This window comes from Stenella coeruleoalba, assembly GCF_951394435.1.
Source record: "Stenella coeruleoalba genome assembly, chromosome: 4".
NCBI classification, from domain to species: Eukaryota; Metazoa; Chordata; class Mammalia; order Artiodactyla; family Delphinidae; genus Stenella; species Stenella coeruleoalba.
The window spans coordinates 29,760,867-29,782,154 of NC_137149.1; the positions used below are offsets into that span (position 1 = coordinate 29,760,867).

General features: G+C 40.9%; 1 protein-coding gene across 1 annotated transcript in view; it reads right to left on the reverse strand.

Annotated features, from left to right (window-relative positions):
* Positions 1–2,348: 2,348 nt before the first annotated feature.
* Positions 2,349–21,288, reverse strand: part of EGF (epidermal growth factor) — a 100,552-nt gene continuing 81,612 nt past the window's right edge. The window contains exons 21-26 of the mRNA XM_079920793.1: positions 18,692–18,814; positions 16,927–17,071; positions 11,125–11,292; positions 7,730–7,847; positions 4,801–4,906; positions 2,349–2,814 (exon numbers count right to left, since the gene is read on the reverse strand). Of these exons, the coding sequence (XP_079776919.1) occupies positions 2,564–2,814; positions 4,801–4,906; positions 7,730–7,847; positions 11,125–11,292; positions 16,927–17,071; positions 18,692–18,814 (911 nt within the window). The 3' untranslated portion in view covers positions 2,349–2,563. The remainder of the gene's footprint in view (positions 2,815–4,800; positions 4,907–7,729; positions 7,848–11,124; positions 11,293–16,926; positions 17,072–18,691; positions 18,815–21,288) is intronic.

A 21,288-nucleotide genomic window follows, 5' to 3' on the forward strand; every position in this document is an offset into this window, starting at 1 on the left:
TTAGAATGCGCTCTGAAGGCTTAATTGTTGAGTCAGGCACATCATAATTTTCCTTCTGACCCACCAGAAATGGAAATTGAACTATGTCAGAGGGTCAAATATTCACTGTACAGGAGAAAAAATAGGAAATGACCAGCAGCTAGGAAATTTTCCTGTTTGGTAATTTATGTGCTTCCTACAGTCTCTGGTTCAGATATGTGAGTGATTAACTAAGGATCCACGTCCATCACATTATTTTCCTACTGAGCTACGTTGTTGTAAGCATATGCTACTAGCGACAGAAACCCTGTCAAGTTCCAAACGGGAAAGAACTCTGCTGCAGGCATGTCTGGAGTGAAACAGCTCAGGAGGAAACAATGCAGAGAGGGTTTCTCATTTAAGGATTTAAAAAAAAGAAGAAAGAAAAAGTAAACAACAACAACAAAATCTTGCCTGTCACAGCTGCTTAAATTACCTCGATATTTTCCCTTTCTCCCAGTCTTTTTGTTGGTTTGTTTGTATGTTTTTAAATAATTTATTTAGTGCTTTTAACACATTTTCAGTGATCACACGATAATCATTTATTCACATGAAGAGGATATCAGTTGGAAATCAAGGTTAATAGGTGGAACTGGAACCATACAGTTTCAAAAGAATAGAGTATGCTAAGCCCTCTATTAGGTGCTAGAAAAGAGGGCAGAACGCTCATGTTATGTAGCAGGTGACATTTAGTCCAATAGGATCACAATCAGGCATTGTGCACAAGGAGACCATGAGATTTAGGAAATAAAAATATTTGATTTGCATTTTTTCCAAACTGAATATCTTAGATGAAAATGCTCTTTTAAAAAAAATAGATTCTTAAAGGAGGATATTTCTGGTAGAGACGTGGGAGCCTCAGCAAAGGAAAATACTCTTTCAGGGTGACTTGCTAAGGACACAAAGTGTGTTTTCTCTCTACTTTGACCAGGGAGACAGTGTTAGATCCTGATCAAGGACACAGGGTCCTAGTTTATGAGGTATCAGATTCACTGCACAGCTTGAAGATAACGGTTCAAAGATAATGCTATGTTATGGGCTATTGTGGTCTCATGTTATCACTGGAATCCTAAACGAGGTGCCAAAATACAAAAATGTAATCTGAACACTTAAACCTTCCAAAATGTTCACTTTTGGAAGAAGAAAAAATATTCACACTTACAAATATAATTTTCCCATCATTGGGAGAATTATGACTACATTTTTCCTGAGGTCAGTTCACTCATTAGAAACAAAAGACAGATCTTCTGATCCTCCAGGTTATCAACTACCAATTAAAGCAAAACTGAATACAGAAAAATCTGAATTAACTCCGCCACAAAATCTCTACCAAAACTTCTAAGAATTATCTACTTGAAATGGGCTTCAACGCCTTTTCATGCTGACTTCTGGTGTAACCAAAGTCCAAGGAGTTCAAGAGAAAGGAAAGAAAAGATAAGCAAAAGGACTAGTTAATGCATAAACTGAATAATCCAAAGCCCCAAACAATCCAGTTACAGTAGTAGGTTGTGTAATTTGTAGTAACAATGCCTTGGCTGCAAGAATGATATTTAATTGGAACACTTTGTGAAAATCTACCTTATAACGTTAGAAAGATTTCAAATATGATTTTTTTTGTAAAGTAACAATAGCAAGCTTAGAAAATCACTTTGCTTCATCTCTAACATCCCCTTAAACTATAATTTATTACTTAACCAGGTGTACGATAAAATGTTTATGCTGATTTTATTTAAATAAGTAGAAGAAATTGATTGCTGTCCAAAATTAAAATAAATCAGGCAATTTGCTTACAATCTCATATGTTGAAAATAAGTAAAAATTCTGTGCAAACATACAAAGGGAGAATTTACCATTTTCATTAGAGAAAAAAATATGTGGGGGAAGGAATAGTAATGTCAGAAACACAGAAGTCTCTTGGGTAATGTTTTAAAAATTAAATGTTTTCATTCAAAGATTTTTAAAGAAAAAATAAGCCATCCAATTTGGAAGAAATCAGGTTCTAAGTTAGTACATTTTTCATTAATTTATCAAAATTCATTCTGCAAAATTACCAGCATGGACCACACCAATGATAGGTAAATGCCTACCAATGTATTATATCAATAACAATAATTTTAATATTCTAACCATTTCATAAAATTTAGCTAAATGTTCTGTCCAGATAAGAGAAATTACTTTATAACTGACCCAACCTGTATGATTGATTGTTTTAACCCCAAATATCTTCTGGGGCTGCAGGAAAAAAAAAATCTGTCTGTATTGAATATTGAAGACAACACAGTTTACAAAGCACTACTTTCCCCATTTTAGTTTCTAATGAGTTACCCAGTGATTCTCCAGGTCACTTTTACTTGAAAATCTGCAGTGAGACTGCTTGAAGGAAGAAGCAAAAGCACAATACGTATTTGTCTCCGACGCTGAGTAGGTGATTAGTTGTAGAGATTGTAGAATGAACATCTGTATTTTTTCCTCTACTTTTTGAAATGAAGTATGACTATCCATCAATACAGTTTGTTCCTCTTGATCTTACTTTTAATTCCAGCTTTCACTGAGTCAGCTCCATTTGGTGTGGTGGATCCGGAGCTCTTTGTTGCCATAATGGGTAAGCTGCTGGGAGAGAATGGGACTTCTCAACTCCCCCAGCAATGGGCCATGCCCCATAGGAGGGGAGATGAAAGCTACACTTCATTCTCTGGTGACTAGAGCCTTTATCACTGGACGATGAAACACAGCATCCTTGTTCTGTGCCCATATACATCTGGGGCTCCTTTCTCCATGATGTTGGTTGCAATGACCCTATACAAGAGAAAAAAGACATTTCAGTATTCACATCACTCACAATGTCCAGCAAGACAGACCCTAATAGTAGTGGCTGGAGAGTAGACCTGAAATATGAGACACAAGTGAACCCATTTTCAAACCATTCTGGACCCAATTTTTAAAAATTTAAAATAGTTTTGGTTAGTAAGATGATTCAAAGGACTGTGCTACCTGACATTGCTACTTAGCTTTCTCTGTGTACCTCCACTGTCCCCATTTGGCCCATAAATGACTTGAGAACAGAGCTCGGGTTTTAAATGCACTTGCATTCCTATCCCCTAGCATGATACTCTGCACTTAACTTGCACCAGTTGATGTTGGCTGAGGTCAATGAATATGGTTCTGTGGGGGCACCACTAGTATAGCCTGTGGCTTAATGGGTTTTCCAGGGTAGACAAAGAATTGGCTCAGAACCAATCTTGATCTTTTATCTCATTTCCCACTCTACCTCCCCACCTCCAATCTCCACATGCACTTTCACAACAGGCATTTATGAGATGGCTGGACATGACTGGGGATATGATCACTCATATTGGGAGACAGGTATTATGAGTAGCTCATAGAGAATTGGTCAAAAACTGTTTGCAATAGAATGAGTAAAAAGAGAGAGCTTCTAATTTATTCCTGAGTATTCAGCTAACTGAGTCCTTAGTTCTTGTCTGAGTTTAACCATACTCTTTTAATTGTGCTACTGAATATCTTACAAAATTACATTATATATACCTCTAAAGGAGATTATTTTCATAACGAAGAATTATTTGCTTTTAGCTCCTCAAGAAAAAGTACTATGTAAAACAAGATATTCCATTACCTTCAAAAAATGCTACTAATAACAACAAAAAACCACGCAACATTTGAAAATGCTAAATGTTTTCATTATCCCGATTAACAACACTTGTAATGATATATATACATATATATATAATATTTATTGTAGTTTTAATATTCAATTCTGAAGTATACCTTAATATCCAGAGCCTTCCTCAAATTAGGAAAGAAAGTTATACTGAATCTGGGTTACGTGGCAACACATGTATGAGAGGGGGATTTGGAGTGAGTTTTTCAAAACAAGAAGCCTATGTTCTCTCTACGAGGAAGTCTGAGGAGAAGAGAATGGTAACAAGCATATTTATGAAGGACAATATGTATGAAGGACATAATTTATGGCATATTTATGAAGGACAAATATCAGAAAGTGTAAGTGGGGCTGAAGCACCTCTCATTAGCAGAGGAACTGGTTTTGTCGGCTGAAAAGTTTCTCTGAACCTTTCTGAAGGTTTATGATACAAAAAGCACATTCAACCTCATCCTCTGAGTTAGGAAATACAACTACGCTATCTGAGACCCAAGCCCAAGAAATTTATCTTAATACAACTCTTGACAAAAGTATTATGTCGAATCATACGTAACTCCATTTCTACTGGAAGCAGATTGAGTTCCAAAACAGCCTGAAAATGTGGGTTGATTTTACAGCCCCTGTCGCAGGGGTCTGGCTGGATTTCACAGACGGCCAGGCATCTGGTTGAGGGGTAGCTCCCAAATCCCTAGGAGAACCCCCAGATCAACTTAAATTCACAAGCATCCTTCCTTCCAAAACATGGAACACGTTTTCTTGGAGCCACTTGCAATTTCACTGGAACCATGCCTACAGCTGCCCGTACAGATCCCGAACCCCAAGAATGACCTCAAAACCCAACCTAAATCAAAATAAGGAGTGACTCGTTGTGTGCTTGCTTAAGGGGACCTAGCAGACTGCTATGTGACCAGAGTTTTGAGTGAACGTGGTAACCTCAGGTAAACAGGAATCTAGTCTAAACATATTTCTCTAAAGTTCTATGGCATTCCAATACAGCCAGCTGCTCACACAGCTTATACAATTTCACTATTCACTGTTTCTGTGTGTAGATGAGACTTTTCACATTCAGGGAAACATTCACGATCCAGGGAAAGATAATCGTTCACCAGGCTCCAGGGAAGAAAACTGGCCAACATCTGCCACAAGGCCGTCCTTGAGGGCTACAGGTTGACTCCCATTGCTGAAGTTTTGATGTTCCTTTATAACCACAAACTGCAGCAAATAAAAGGGAGAGAGAGGACATTGTTAAAATCCATAAATTATCTCAACATACGTTAAATAAAATCTATGGCTTCATGTCCACCTTATAGAAGGTAGAAGCCAAAAGAAAGGCCCTGTCAAATTTGTCTCTCTGGCTAATGAAAGATTCAGTTTTCAGTTAGAAAGCTTCTGTTACTCTCTATTAAAGCAACTAGCAGTACCCATACATGAATCCACAAGTGTTCTAAGCATTGCCCACAGGCCAGACAAATAATATCTCGCACATGTATGTGCTCCAACTTTTCAAATATGTGTGTGTGCTTAATTAGGAAAATTCACTTAAACATGCTATCAAGTTCTGAATAATTTGGGCTCATTAGTGGGTAATAAGAACTAATAATGCAACTACTATTTTGCAGGGATCCATGAAATGTCTTTTCATGCTTGAACAGCTTGGGAACCAGAATTCTAAAAGGCAGGCTCAGAAAACAACATTATTTCTCTTCGGTCAACAAAATGATTATTTTTGTCATTGTTTGTACTGTCCACATTCGATTGGGCACTTGCAATGCAGGCTAACCAGAGTTCACTGGCTCACATTCACACCAGATAGATTAGAGATTAAAGCAGATCAAAGATAAAAGGAGAGAAAAGAAGTGACCCCATGCCCCAGGATGAAGGATGCAGTTTGGGGAAGTCCTTCCTTGCCAATCAGTAACCCAGCAGAGAGACTGCCCCAAGGTTCTGAACCAATGCTCTACTGGTTCAGAAACGTACCGTCCACATAAAGAGCCCATAGCTGAGAAATACAATGAGGAAGAGAGAATAGAAAAAAATCTCCTTGGTCATATTTCTCCTTGAGAAAAGTATAGGAATAAAAATGAGTAGAGTCGATTAAGGAGAGAAATGTTGGTGAGAGAATGGTGGATCCCCTGAACATGTTTTCATTTTCTTATTTTCCACAACACTAATCACCCTTCTCCACCTCTTCCTCACTGATGGTCTCCCAAAGTAACTCATTGCAAAACTAATCCATGACCCACTGTTTATGGGCACAGGCCCATTTTTCTGGCTCAAGTTAAAATCCAGCCCACTGCACTGCCAGTTTTCCAACCACATGCCCCTCTGCCAGAAGAACATAGGTTCCAGGATTCTGGCCTGGGTTGGGGAAGGCAGCTGATGGAATCAAATTTGTTTCTGCTGCTTCTCCTCCTAGCTTGGGTGCTCGGCTCTCTCCCACTCGCACCGATATCTGCAGCAGCAGTTGGTGTCAATGACAGATCTGACGGCTGGGAGACTGAGCCTCTCACCACAGCCCTGAGACAGCATGCTGCTCGTGACAGCAGCAAGTGTTTTTGATTTTTTAAGAAATAAGATACAGATTGTGTTTCTCCTTCTCTCCCATGATTTAAATAAGATGAACTAAACTTGCTACCCAAAACCTGAAGGAAGTACCATACAGGCTGACAATGAGATCTGGAAAATTAAAGAGTCCACAAGTCATGAAGTTTCAAAGAACTGAGGACATTCTATAACTAAGTCCACCCAGAACCACACACTTAGGGACTCTCCAGAGACAGGGGGGATCTTAGAGCTCATGTAATCCAAACGCCTTGGAGTCCTGATGAAGAAACAAGGGTTCAGTGACTTGCTGAAAATTAGCCAACTGGTTAGAAGAGTAAAGCCAGAATTCACATTTCTTATTGTATTTCTGTACTCAAGTTCCACCAAAAAATAAGTATACGCTGAATGCCTACAACAAGCAGAGACAGATGGTCACTTGTTAAGTCAAAAGCATAGCCACAGGAAAGCTGTTCTCTGAAATGCACATGAAGTAGAGGCTGGGGAGTGGGAGAAGTGGTGTGGGAAGGACCCCAAATGATGCCTTTGCCCCTTGACAACCTCTCCCTAACAGCCTTTTCCCTATGTGCCCACAGGTTTCAATTCCCCACGGACCTGCCATATAGTCCAGCCTCTTCCACAACATATACCACAAATGATACCAACAACACACACACACACACACACACACACACACACACACACACACACACACACACACACACACACACACACACACACGGAACCAGTCAGATTATCTCTGACGGGATTCTGAAAATGGAAATTCCAGCAATTTCAAGAGAGCCTGTCCCAAGTCTGCCCTCTAGTGTTCTAAGATCAATTACTGAAGTGGATGATCTATGAAGCATTTTGAACTTCGCAGTTCCTATGCTTTTTGGAAAATATACAGGGCTGCCAGATAAAATACAGGATACCCAGTAAAATTTGAATTTAAAATTGAACTTTCAGTATTAGCATGAATTTAACTAGGTGTCCTGTATTTTTATTGGCTAAATCTGGCAACTGTTTTGCTGCTGAAGTTTAAGGACTTAATATGTGTGTGAGAAAAGAAATTTTAACAAAATTAGGAGCATAATCTTGGGTTTTTAAGGCATCCATCTGAAAGGGATCGCCGAAAAATGGGGAAAGACTTTCCACAAACACATAAAAAGCTAAGTTATAGCAAGAAAGTACATGTTAGAAAAAAGATCTCATAAATGTCTCGTGCATTACATTATGGCACTAGTTTAGTTTATCTGATTACTTTAATTTAGGACACAGTTCCCCCACCCTCACTGCCCACCCAGGACCTCCCACTTCTTGTGGTGTTAGGTAACATTAACACCAGCTGGAAGCTATAATAGATTCCAGTCTCTCTGAACTCAGTGAAGAATGAGAAAAAAAAATGAACTGGGATTAACGTAAAGCTTTATTGCTTTACATTTCTTGCTTCATGTATTTAATTTCTTGCTTCATGTACTGTGGTCACATTACCCAAGGCTGGGGGTAAGAGGACATCCCAGCCTCCTCATCTGCAGGCCTGGTACTGCTCGCATCTCTGCTCGACTCTTCATAAGGATTCTTCGGATTTTTCGATAGCAGCTTCTGAGTCCTGCCATAGAGCCAAAATATCAGCCAATCTCAAAACAAAATAAAACAGTAGCCTACTCAGTGACGGTCAAGGACAACTACTTTTGCTACTGAAATTTTGGTACTTAAAATGCATGGGACAGAAGAAGTATTAAGGAAACTAGGAGCCTAACTTTGGGTTTTAAGGTATCCTTACCTGCATTACTTTCCAGATGATGCTTCACTCTTTCCAAGGTACCGTGACGAGGGGTAGGAGGGCATGGGGTGGGCGGGAAGCCATGCATTCATTCATTCATTTATTCATGGACATATCGATTGAGTACTAACTATATCCTAGGCCCTGTCTTAGTACCGGAGACATAGGAATGGAAAAAAACACAACAAAATCTCTACCTAAATGGACTTAGAATTTGTGAGGAGGGGGTGCCCACGGAAATAGTACCACAGCAATTGTGTGACACACACTATATTAGCTTCATTTTACAAGTGAAGCCAGTGGGATTGGAAGATAGTAGTGATGAACCCAAGGCACACAGCTACCAAGGGCAGCCCAGGAGCTGGGTCACAGTGCTGTGCCAACTACATATTGGCACCTGCCGTCTACCTCTACAAGGATTATATCACAAGCTGCAGCAGCTGCTGACCTTCAACACCCACTGAAAGGAGTTCAGTGCGGAGATCAGGAATGAGGCGCCCTGTGCTCTGCGAAAAACTGGCAGAACAGGTCTTCAGATAATTAGATATTCTCAGGAAAAGATTTTATGAGCCCAATTCTTGCATCTCCTTGTATCTGGCAAAGCACTAAAATCCTTCACGTTGACGTCTCCCCCTCATGAGTAGCAGTAACCTTCACGAGACTAGCGGCAACCTTCTGCAAAAAATATGTGATTGCCTGTACTCCTCCTTCACCAAAGTCACATATATACTGACCTCGCCCCCTACCTCTTTGGAGCAGTTTCTCAGAGCTATCTGAAATGCCGTCTTCCGGGCTATAGTCCTCATTTTGCCCCAAATAAACTTAACTCATAACTCTCACGTTGTGCTTTTTTTTTTTTTTTCAGTTGACGGATGCAAAGCCTAGGCTCCTTCCAGGTCTATGCAAGGCATGGTGTCATGTCCTGGGGGAGGGGGTGAAAGGGAGGGAGATCTAACATGAAAGTGGGATCCCTGTCCTCAAAGCATAGCCTTGAGAGGGAGAGAGACAGGTACATCACATACTGAGCAGCCATTTAAGGGAAACCAATGAAGGAAAGGTGGTGGGGAGACCACCAGCCAGCCTCAAGATTCCAAAATAGTGCTGCTGTCTTGGGGCAGATGGCATCTTAATTCGCTCTAGGAATGTAACCCTCAGTCAAACAGGCCTGTCTGACCATCGGAGGAAGGGCAATAAGGAAGGTAGGGGCTGCTGTGGAAGCCCCATCCCAGGAGCTGTGAATTCCATGAGACAGATGGAACCCCATCAGGAAATAGTGTGGGTTATTATTTTTAATCAAAAGCATCAAGGAAAAAAATTGAAGCGGTTAATATAAACAGTTCCAAAGTTGCAAGTTATAGTTTGTGACATAATACTTCCTGTTGATTTTTTTACAAAGCGGTTCTTCCAAGAAATAGTTTTATTTTTATTTTTTAAAGTCTTTCTTATTGAATTTGTTACAATATTGCTTCTGTTTTATGTTTTGGTGTTTTGGCCGCAAGGCATGTGGGATCTTAGCTCCCTGACCAGGGATCAAACCCACATCCCCTGCGTTGGAAGGCAAAGTCTTAACCACTGGACCGCCAGGGAAGTCCCCAACAAGTTTTATGAAGTAATAATAGTACAATACTTTTAAAATTATTTAGTTCCACAAACAATCTTTTCAGAGATACACAGGACAAATAGTGTCGGACAGTCAATCTAGACAAAACAGGTCAGATTGACACGAAGGGAGGAATAACTGATTTTAACTCTTTACAGAAAATTGCTAAACACACCTAACTGATAAACCCAATGCTAGGTCTGTATTTATTGGTGTATATGAGTGACGTGGCAATATTTAAACTGGCAGTTTTAATTTGAACTTCGCAGCATATTACTTACTATGTCATAGTCCATAGAATAAGAAAAAATACCTAGTAATTACAGTACACTTGGACTTGTTTCTTCCTTCCAGTTTTTTCTACATTATTTGCCAATCATCTACTTTCCTTTTGGCATTCTGTCCAATGGGATGAAACGCTGATTATTCAATATTCTTCCTACAAATATCCAAGATATTGATTGAACACCAGGCTAAAAAGTACGATGGTTACTGATGAACCACTGAATTAAAATTTCAAGTTTTTGCCTGAGAATCCTGTGTCTCAAGATAGAAAAGGATTTGGAATGTGTGACTCCTTGGGGAAGATTACGGTTCATGGAAAATCATAGCGATAACAAAAAGCATTTATTAAGTCATATATGCCAGACAAACTACAACAGTGCATAAAATGCTTTTCTGTATTGAGGATAGTGGAGGATGCTGGCTTACTTTTTAAGAAAGTGGAAAATGAGCAAACAATGTGATGCCCATTTCTTCACCCTAATGTAGTGGGGTTTTTTTTTTTAAATAAATGTGTAAATATCATCGTTCCACAGTTCTGAACTTTTAACTTGAAATGACTAAAAACATAAACTCCAAGGACCCGAAACTTCCTTCCAAGTTGGGGAAGATAACTGAGTTTCTTGAACAGAAGTTAATACTTTGTGGGAAATCAACTCAATGGATGGCACCCATGAAAATTATAGTTATACAGGCCGGGGATGGCGTGAGAGGAAGCACATGCTGCTAACAGAAAAAAAAATGGAATATAAAAACGTGTGAGGGCGGCTTCCCTGGTGGCGCACTGGTTGAGCGTCTGCCTGCCGATGCGGGGGACGCGTGTTCGTGCCCCGGTCCGGGAGGATCCCACATGCCGCGGAGCGGCTGGGCGCGTGAGCCATGGACGCTGAGCCTGCGCGTCCGGAGCCTGTGCTCCGCAACGGGAGAGGCCACAACAGTGAGAGGCCCGCGTACCGCAAACAAAACAAAACAAAACAAACAAACAAAAAACGTGTGAGGTTAAGTAACAACCCAGTAAACTACATAGGTTTATGGGCAAAGACTGGAATGGAACAATAAATCCACTGATGTTTTAGAGCAATGAAATCCTGGACCGTTTTTTGTTTTCTTTTACTGTTATTCCAGTTTTTAAATGAAATAAGTGTGTAGAAGCAGCTCATCTCAAGAAGCCCCTGGGAGGAGCTAGAAGGAGGTTGAAAGTTCCAATGGAAGCAAAGTCACCTGTATTTCTGAGCCCCGCACAGCCCCAGGAGCAGTAGCAGAAGCAGCACCACCACGCAGGCAGCCACCGCGGTGACGCTCCGCTGCCGCCCGTGGCCGGCATGGCGCAGTTCCCACCACTTCAAGTCTCGGTGCTGACATCGCTCTCCGACGTAGCCAACGACACAGCTGTGACAACATACAAACAGAGGTCAGCAGTGAGCCAAGGCCGAAAACGCTTATATTTTTGCATTCAATATCCAGCCGTCTCTCAACCTCTGCATTTCAGCTTCAGCTCTTTGGACATATGGAAAATCCATCAGGGGTCAGTTGAAAGCACTCTAATTTACAAGTTAATGCAACACAGACTTCCCCCATTGGTCTGTTGGCCCCGGGATTAATGGGGGATTATTTGCATACCGCCTCTATAAGGCACTGCAGAACATTGATTAAAGATCAATTTCTGTTAGGCTAAAATCCTGTGAAGCTTCCTCTAAGACCAACATAAAGCAACCCTGCCCTAAGTGCCAAGGGAGTTTTCGAACAAATGTTCAGCCAGACTGCAATGAGTATAGGTCAGAGGAAGGAAGAAGAATTCAAAGCAGAGTCTTTCACTTGAGACCAGGTTGTAAAAGAATGTTGAGTAGTCTCTGAACTGGAAGCATAGACTAGTCTGCAGAGGAAACCATTTTTCCTTCTTTTTTAAAATCACAGACTCAAAAGGACTCGGTGGTGACACACAAGCATTCGCCTACTTCTTCAAGGGAGAAGAACTAAGTGGAGGAAAAGAGGCATTCACCAACATCCTGCTGTTTCATTAGTGAAATTGTTACTGGAATTACCAGCGGGCAACGCAGCCTGCGAACCTTTAGATGAAAGTAAATGAAACAATGCTGCCATCTACTGGGAATACATGCTTCCAGAAACTCTCAGGATCTTGGGTAGAATTACATTCTATTATTCTTTGCAAGAGCATAAACTTTAAAAATATTCTGTTAGAAATTTTGTGTTGCTCACTTGTTAGGAATTTATTCACCCTGGCTCTGGATCCACTCTCTGTATGTATATCCATGTCCCCATTTTGTTCCAAAAGGAGGTAAAGGAATGAATACACAGAGGACTGATACCAGTCCCCATGGGGGGAAGAGGCAGCAAGGGAAAAGCATTAGATGAAGCATGCATCATGGCTGAAGGCCCAGAAGGTCTCAAGTCTAGTCCTAGTTCTACCTGAGTTGGTTATAGGAGCTTTGGCGAGTCACTTTCAAAGACAGGAGGGAAAGTAACTAGTGATTGTTATGCACCTTATGTTTCCGATATTGTACTAGGCACTTTTATTCATTTTATTTTTGATGGTATATTCCCATTTTATAGATGAGGAAAGTGAGATTCAAAGGAGTTAAGTAATTTTTCACACGGCTCGTGAATGGCAGGTTTGATTCAAATGGTTCTCTGATTTCAAAGTCTGTGTTCTTTCTACTACATTGGGCCACTTCCAAAAAGAGTTTTAAGTTCCAGGCACCTCTGAAAAACTATTCTTCTAGAAGTGATCCTACCAGAGAATGCAGGATCTGAGTGTAGGAAGTATAAAGGACCATCAGGTTATTCCCGGCTTTCCTGTATGCTGTTTTAATTCTAGCTGTCCTTGGTTATAGACGTTTACTATCAACGCCTAGCAGCCACTTTTTTTTTTTGCGGTACGCGGGCCTCTCACTGTTGTGGCCTCTCCCGTTGCGGAGCACAGGCTACGGACGCGCAGGCTCAATGGCCATGGCTCACAGACCCAGCCACTCCGCGGCATGTGGGATCTTCCCGGACCGGGGCACGAACCCGCATTCCCTGCATCGGCAGGCGGACTCTCAACCACTGCACCACCAGGGAAGCCCCTAGCAGCCACTTTTAAACTGTTGGGTATTAATAGGCCACACCTCCAATCCTCTCATAGATCTTAGGGTCTCAAGGAATATGCCACGCACGTGACAAGAGAACTGGGAGCCAAGGAGGCTGCAATATCAAAGCCTCTCAGCCTTATAAGGTCCAGAGCAATCAGCCAGCATTTCACAAGGGCAGGCCACACTCCACTAGTTCTTCAGGTTTTGTTTTGGTTTTTTTTTACATCTTTATTGGAGTATAATTGCTTTACAATGGTGTGTTAGTTTTTGCTTTATAACAAAGTGAATCAGTTATACATACACATATGTTCCCATATCTCTTCCCTCTTGCGTCTCCCTCCCTCCCACCCTCCCCTATCCCACCCCTCTAGGTGGTCACAAAGCACGGAGCTGATCTCCCTGTGCTATGCAGCTGCTTCCCACTAGCTAGCTATTTTACATTTGGTAGTGTATATATGTCCATGCCACTCTCTCACTTTGTCCCAGCTTACCCTTCCCCCTCCCCTTGTCCTCAAGTCCATTCTCTACATCTGCGTCTTTATTCCTGTCCTGCCTCTAGGTTCTTCAGAACCTTTTTTTTTTTTTTAGATGCCACATATATACGTCAGCATATGGTATTTGTTTTTCTCTTTCTGACTTACTTCACTCTGTTATGACAGACTTGAGGTCCATCCACTTCACTACAAATAACTCAATTTCGTTTCTTTGTATGGCTAATATTCCATTGTATATATGTGCCACATCTTTATCCATTCATCTGTCGATGGACACTTAGGTTGCTTCCATGTCCTGCCTATTGTAAATTGTGCTGCAATAAACAATGTGGTACATGACTTTTTTGAATTATGGTTTTCTCAGGGTATATGCCCAGTAGTGGGATTGCTGGATCATATGGTAATTCTATTTTTAGTTTTTTAAGGAACCTCCATACTGTTCTCCATAGTGGCTGTATCAATTTACATTCCCACCAACAGTGCAAGAGTGTTCCCTTTTTTCCACATCCTCTTCAGCATTTATTGTTTGTAGACTTTTTGATGATGGCCATTCTGACCAGTGTGAGGTGATACCTCACTGTAGTTTTATTTGCATTTCTCTAATGATTAGTGATGTTGAGCATCCTTTCATGTGTTTGTTGGCAATCTGTATATCTTCTTTGGAGAAATGTCTGTTTAGGTCTTCTGCCCATTCACAACCCTTTTTTCATGAAACATTTCACAGCACTGTTGTTGGGAGAACTTGGGCTGAAGAAGACCTGCCCCATAGGGTGTGGGTTGGTTCAAAGACAAACCAGAATGAATGAGGACCTCTTCTGTGCTCAGGAGGTTTGGGGTCCTCTGAGAATCCCCAGAGTGGGGAATCTGTGAGGAGGACCTTGGGTGTGGAGACTTCCAGTTCCCACATCCTCTGCATCCCCGGGGCAGCCAGCGGGTCTTGCATCTGAGGGGAGCTTTCGTTGCCTCCAAACAAGGAAGGAAGTGCATTCCTTTATTAACGTGCTCACAACGTTAAGAACACTCTGTGTGGAATGATGCCTGTGAAGTGTTTCTAATAAAAGCTGGACTGGGAAGCACTCCTTAGAGATGTGTTATTATGGAATTAAAAAACTACAAGGTGAGGTCATTGGGGCGGGGAAGGAGGGAAGGGTTGGACATCTGATTAAACCACACTTTTATTAAATATAGAATTCAAAAACAAAGTAATGATCCAGATTAATGGGAACTCTGGTGATATTTTTAATGCTGCTTTTGATTAAAGGTCCTTAAATTTAAGTGTTAGATCTCGCTTAATTGTCATTTTGGAGCAACTCGTGTTTGAAACATTATTAGGGGAATATGATATATTCATCAGGATTTAATGACAGAAAGGAAAGCAGTGTGCTAAAGAGTTCACAAATCATTTAATGAATTGCTGCTATGAGGGCCAAATGAAATTAATGTGCTGACTGCAATAGGCAGCACATTATAGGCAGCACAAATAGGCAACCCTGCAGTACCCTTCTTCTTATTATAATGTCCTCTTTTTTTTTAACAGCTTTATTGGAGTATAATTGCTTTGCAATGGTGTGTTAGTTTCTGCTTTATAACAAAGTGAATCAGTTATACATATACATATGTTCCCATATCTCTTCCCTCTTGCGTCTCCCTCCCACCCTTCCTATCCCACCCCTCTAGGTGGTCACAAAGCACCGAGCTGATCTCCCTGTGCTATGCAGCTGCTTCCCACTAGCTATCTACTTTACATTTGGTAGTGTATATATGTCCATGACACCCTCTCACTTCATCCCAGCTTCCCCTTCCCCTTCCCCATGTCCTCAAGTCCATTCTCTACATCTGAGTCTTTATTCCTGTCCTGCCCCAGGTTCATCAGAACCTTTTTTTTTTTTAGATTCCATATGTATGTGTTAGCATATGGTATTTGTTTCTCTCTTTCTGACTTACTTCACTTTGTATGACAGACTCTAGGTCTATAATGTCTTTAATAACCCAAAGTTAAAGTATCAGAGAGAAACACAAACCATTGCTAGGACACTTGTTTTCGTAATTCCATTATCTGTAACAACAAGAAGCCAGGAACAGGTAAAAACAATTTGATTCTTATTATCAAAATCAAGGATGATTATCATTAAGTACTAAATTTATCTTAGGTTAGAAAATCACAGCATGAAATATGACTATGAAAGCAGATTTCTATTAGAACTGAGTCATTTTTGCTAATATTCATGAGCATTTTTCACTGTTTGTGTCAGGCTGATGTGATTTATAATGCAAGGCCATTTACTTTGTCACAGAATATAACTTATTCTTCTTATAATTTAGACTATGTTCCCGCTGATTATTAGCGATAAAATAATCAAAGCCTCTAAGCTCATAGCATCTATTCATGAGGATCGAAGTATTTCATCATTCCTTCACTAGGCACAGAGAAAATTATCAATGAGTCAGGAGTCCAGCCATAGGAGACCTATTCATTTTTCAGTATCTATCAATTCCCTCCGATTGCCTTCAAATTATGAAAGTAATTAAAAGTAAGATTTGATACAAAACTAGATCTTCTGGGTGTGGTTTGTACTAAAAACTGAGGGGCATGGTTTCTGAGTGAGTGCGGTGGGAACACCTCATAGTTCCAGGGCTTCCTTGAACCCTCTCTTCAGGTTGACACTTAGCCCACTGAAACCATCACAGGGACAAAAGCAGAGCAAAGGCAGCCATGGCTGCATCCAGCAGTTGTTACCAAACAACAAAAATGTAAATGCCGGGCTTCCCTGGTGGCGCAGTGGTTGAGAGTCCGCCTGCTGATGCAGGGGACACGGGTTCGTGCCCCGGGAAGATCCCACATGCCGCGGAGCACCTGGGCCCGTGAGCCATGGCCACTGAGCCTGCGCGTTCGGAGCCTGTGCTCCGCGACGGGAGAGGCCCGCGTAACGCAAAAAAAAAAAAAAAAAAAAAAAAAAGTAAATGCCAACTATTAGGAAGTAAAGAGGGAAAAAATATGTTAGTTTTGAGCATTGAAGGCAAGAAGTCCAGTGTGAACATATATAACACTTTTTAAAATTCAGAAACATAGCATTGATGCGCTCCATCTATTTGGCAGAAAATAAATCAAAGTTTTAAGCAATTCTCTCAGTTTAATCCCCAGCCTATACCAGTAGTAACATCAAGTTATTTAAATAAGAGGGAAAATAACCAGTTCCTTACATTTAATATTTACCACTAGCACCGGGTTAGGGGCAGGGGGTGGTGAAATATGCAGGAAAGGTGTAATACACACACAGAATTTATATATGTAAATAAAGGGTTACATATATAAATTATCTATTTTTCCCTATGGAAACGCCTAATTATAGAAAAATCGCAGTATAAGTTTTCTGAATCTGCTAAAAGTTATGGGCTGCGATATCATATCTCTGTGCCATCAGAAAAATAGCTTGACTTACTTGCAGGCGTAGCTGTCGACCGCTTCAAGATACATACACACGCCGCCATGGAGGCAGTACCCATCATGGGACGGGGGACATTCGGGGTAAATATTTCTCCCAGGAGAGCGGCCATCCTCCCTGGGATGAGAGGGTGGAGTTGAGTCTAGAAGAAGCAAAGGCATTTCTTTTACTTTCTGAAGTGATTGGGGTCTTTCAGATATCGATATCAGGAAGTAGTTTCCGTGAACAATTTGTGAGATAGACCAATAGTTGTGATAGAGAACAACGGTTTCACTTTCTTAACCAGACCTCGTGTCCTTCACCATGGAGCCAGCCATTCTTTCCTTAGGTGCAGCATTATTTGACATAAAGCATGTTGGAAGCTGTAAGAGAATGGTCAATCCCAAGACCATATGAATTCCGAGTGCAGATCTCATTATAAAAGCACATCCATCATCCAAAAACAGCAGTTAGCTTAAGAGCGTCTCACTGAACAACAGTATCTCTTGATGACTTATAAACCACCTACCGCTACACAGTCCACTACCACTAGTTTCCTGGGAGTCTCAAAAATTTCTCCCACACGAGACTTTCTTCTAAAAACTATTTAAGTTGTAGGGGAGCCCTCAAAGACAAGATTAGCAACTTTGACAGAAAGGAAATGTTACCATAACAGAGGGGATGCCAAAGTGGGGAAGTCCATTTTATTGAATGGTTTGCTGCTCTTGAAAAGGAAAACATTAGGGTGTGTAGCTGACTACATAAATATTAGGAGTCTTTCAGTACCTTTAAGAACAGCAAATTATTTGAGAAAATAATATGCTAAAAAAACAGAGACCCGAGCAAGTGCAGAACCTTCCTTTCTCAGGATGTTTTCTGCTTGCAGAGCTGAGACAGGTAAATAGCTGGCGATGACTTAGCTGACCCTGGCTTCTAGGGTCTATGAAGCCAGCTCCCCTTCTGGGTGCTGATGGTAAGAAGATACTGCTGTTATGGGGGAGGGTTCAGGAAGAAGGAAGCGACAATTATTAACATTTTTGAAGTTCTGATTCAGATCAAGAAATACTGACTTAAAAAAAATTAAATGCAATTTTATTAAGAATTTCAAATGACATATGTCAAATTTCTAGAATGGAATAGGACCATTTTGAAACTGGAGAGATGACATAGATGAACACTGATATCCCTTGTAACTCCAACTTTATTTAAAAAAACAATTCCTCTGCAAACCATATTCCCCCTTATATAACAAGACGAAATAGTATCTACCTCTTCACTTTGGCAACAGCTATTTCCTAAAGGAATGGGAAAAAAAAAATAGTGATTCTGCTACTTCTTTAAGTTCATTAAAAATGGGATTCTATCTTTAGATTAAAATTTTTAAGTTCAGAAAAAGCTTATTTTAAAATCCTTGAAAGTGATTCAAAATGCTAAGAGTCCGGACATCCTCCCCAACCTGTCTAGCCCTGCAGAGCTTTCCCAGCAGCCCCCAAAATCAACACTACAAATCAGGACATTAGCTGCATAGTTAAAGAGAACCACCTGTGTTCCCACCTTTATTGAATTGTGAATAATAAAAAAGGATTTATTCCAGATGCTATTAAATTAAGAAAACTTGGGCCATTTCACATTCTCAACCACAGCATCAATCTAATCAGGAAAGTAAACTCACCAGCCTGATTGAACTGAATGATTTCTAGAAGCTCTAATGGAAATACACTTGGGTACTGATTTTTTCAGAATCGAGTCCCTCCCCTTGGATCTGGACCACCCACCAACCTACCAGGGCAAATCCGTCCAGGTTCAGATGAGTTGCCAGCACATGTGCAGGTGTAGTTTCCCTCCGTATTTGTACAGGCGGCATTTTCCCCACAGGTGTGCACACCCAGTTGGCACTCATCAATATCTGTCAGGAAAGGGGAGTAGGAAAGAGAAAAGTAGGGTGCAGAGGAGACAGAGGGTGGTATAATTGGAAACCCCAATATTCTGGAAAGGGAGCATCTTCAACTTCTGTCATGCCACATGTTCTCAGAGCTCTATACATTTTTAGATTCAAAAATTCTATTATAAATGTTGGAGAGAGAGATGGACTGGGCCCCTTGGCTCCTTGCCCATGCAGGTAAACTCCTGACATGAGGCTGGAAGTTTTCCTACTGCTTGGAAAGAAAGGAAATTTCCCAGCACATGTAGCTCAGTGGGAAAGTTGGAGATGGTAAACTATCTCTAGGTAAACATTTAGTAGTTCAGATCATATCAAATTCAACATTTTTGCCTTTTTTACATAAATATGAACAAAGTCATCACTTTTTTCCCAACTACCCATCTTTTATTTTCTCAGTTACCACCACCCTAACCTTTAGGTCCTTCTTCTCTTCAATTTTCCATTGCTGTAAGAGGAGCAACCTTACAACATTCCCTGCATCCCATCTCTCCTCCACTTCTCTCCTAAACACCAGTGCCACATTAATCTTCCCGAACCACGTCTCCCGTCACTGCACCACTCGACTCAGATGCTGCCAGTAGTTGTCTGTTTCCTAGAGCTGTGCTGCCTCATATGGTAGCCATCGCCATATGTAGGTACTGAGCACCTGAACTGCAGCTAGTCCACACTGAAATGTACTGTAAGTGTAAAACACACGCCAGATTTTGTGGACGTAGTACCAACTATGAAAGAACATAAAATATATCAGTAATTTTTATATTATAGATAGCTAATGAGAACCAACTGTATAGCACAGGGAACTCAGTGCTCTGTGGTGACCTAAATAGGAAGGAAATCCAAAAAAGAGGGGATATATGTATACGTATAGCTGACTCACTTTGCTGTACAGCAGAAACTAACACAACACTGTAAAGCAACTATACTCCAATTTTAAAATAATGATGATACTTTTTTATATTGATTATACATTAAGCTGTTAATATTTGGGATATATATCGAATTAAATAAAATATTATTAAAATTAAGTTCACCTGTTTCTTTTTGCTTTTTGTAATGTAGCTACAAAAAATTTAAAATTATATATGTGACTGACATTATATTTCTACTGGATGGTGCTGGTCTAGAGAAGTAAAACCCCAATGCCTGACTTTCAGATTCTAGTTTTCCACAAATATAACTCAACTTACCTGTTATGGACTGAATTGCATCTCCCCAAAATTCATATGTTGAAGCCCTAACCCCCAGAGTGACTATATTTGGAGACAGGACCTATAAGGAAGCAATCAAGCTTATATGAAGTCATAAGAGTGAGGCCCTAATCCAACGGGATTGATGTCCTTCTAAGAAGAGGAAGAGATACCAGAGGTATCTCTCTCTCCCTCTCTCACTCTCTCCACAAGCCACAGAGGAAAGGGCAGGTGAGTGTGGAGTAAGAAGGGGGCCGTCTGCAAGCCAGGAAGAGTCCTCACCAGGAACCAAATCTGCCAGCACCTTAATTTGGGACTCCTGGCCTCCAGAACTCTAAGAAAATAAATGTCTGTTGTTTAGGCCACCCAGTCTACACAGTACTTTTGATGGTAGCCAGAGCAGATGGAGACATCACCTTGCCAGACCCAGTTTCTGTTCTCCTTCACACAAGTATAGACACACAGTCTATACTTAAGGCTCTAGGCTTTTCTCTACCCCCCCCCAAATAAGACCTGTGATATGTTCATGCCTGCAGTGTTCCCCACTCCTTCACATTTCTGCATAATAAAAATGTACTTATGCCCCCAGTTCCATCCAAAACGAAACTTCCTCCATGAAGTCTTTCCCAATACCTCAAACAGATATGTCTACCGGTTCTGAACTTCCACTTAGTTTTTACTTCTCTTATGATGCATACCTTTCTTCACCCCTTATCACAGTTGCATTTCTTTTAGATCATATTCTCCATGCCTTCCTCATCTCGGCATTCCTCACAGATCCCAGTACTGTGTCTTTGCACTAATAGGGGTCAATTAAATATTTGCCACATTGAATTGCTAACCTGAATAGCCCAAAGGGAGTCTTTTTTTTTTTAAACTGACATCCTACTGCAATCTCTATGAACCATCACCTTGAGAATGAGAGAGAAGCAAAAATGATGTACTGTTGGCCAAGAAACACAGCTACTCTTAAGAATAACAACAACAGTTTTATATAGCACTTATTGTGTGCCGGGCATGGTTCAAAGCACTGTATCTACTACATCTCTATATCTACTGTATATACATGGGGCTGGGGGGCAGTGCGGAGAACAAGAACAAGCTCAGGGCTTCCATGTGGCCCGAGACGCCACGCCAACCAGGCAGGCTGGGCCATGACACTCTGCTCCATGGATTGAGATGCGTGAGTAACAGAGTGAGAATCCAGAGTATAATGAGTTTAAACATCCAAGAAAATATACCTTCCTTTTT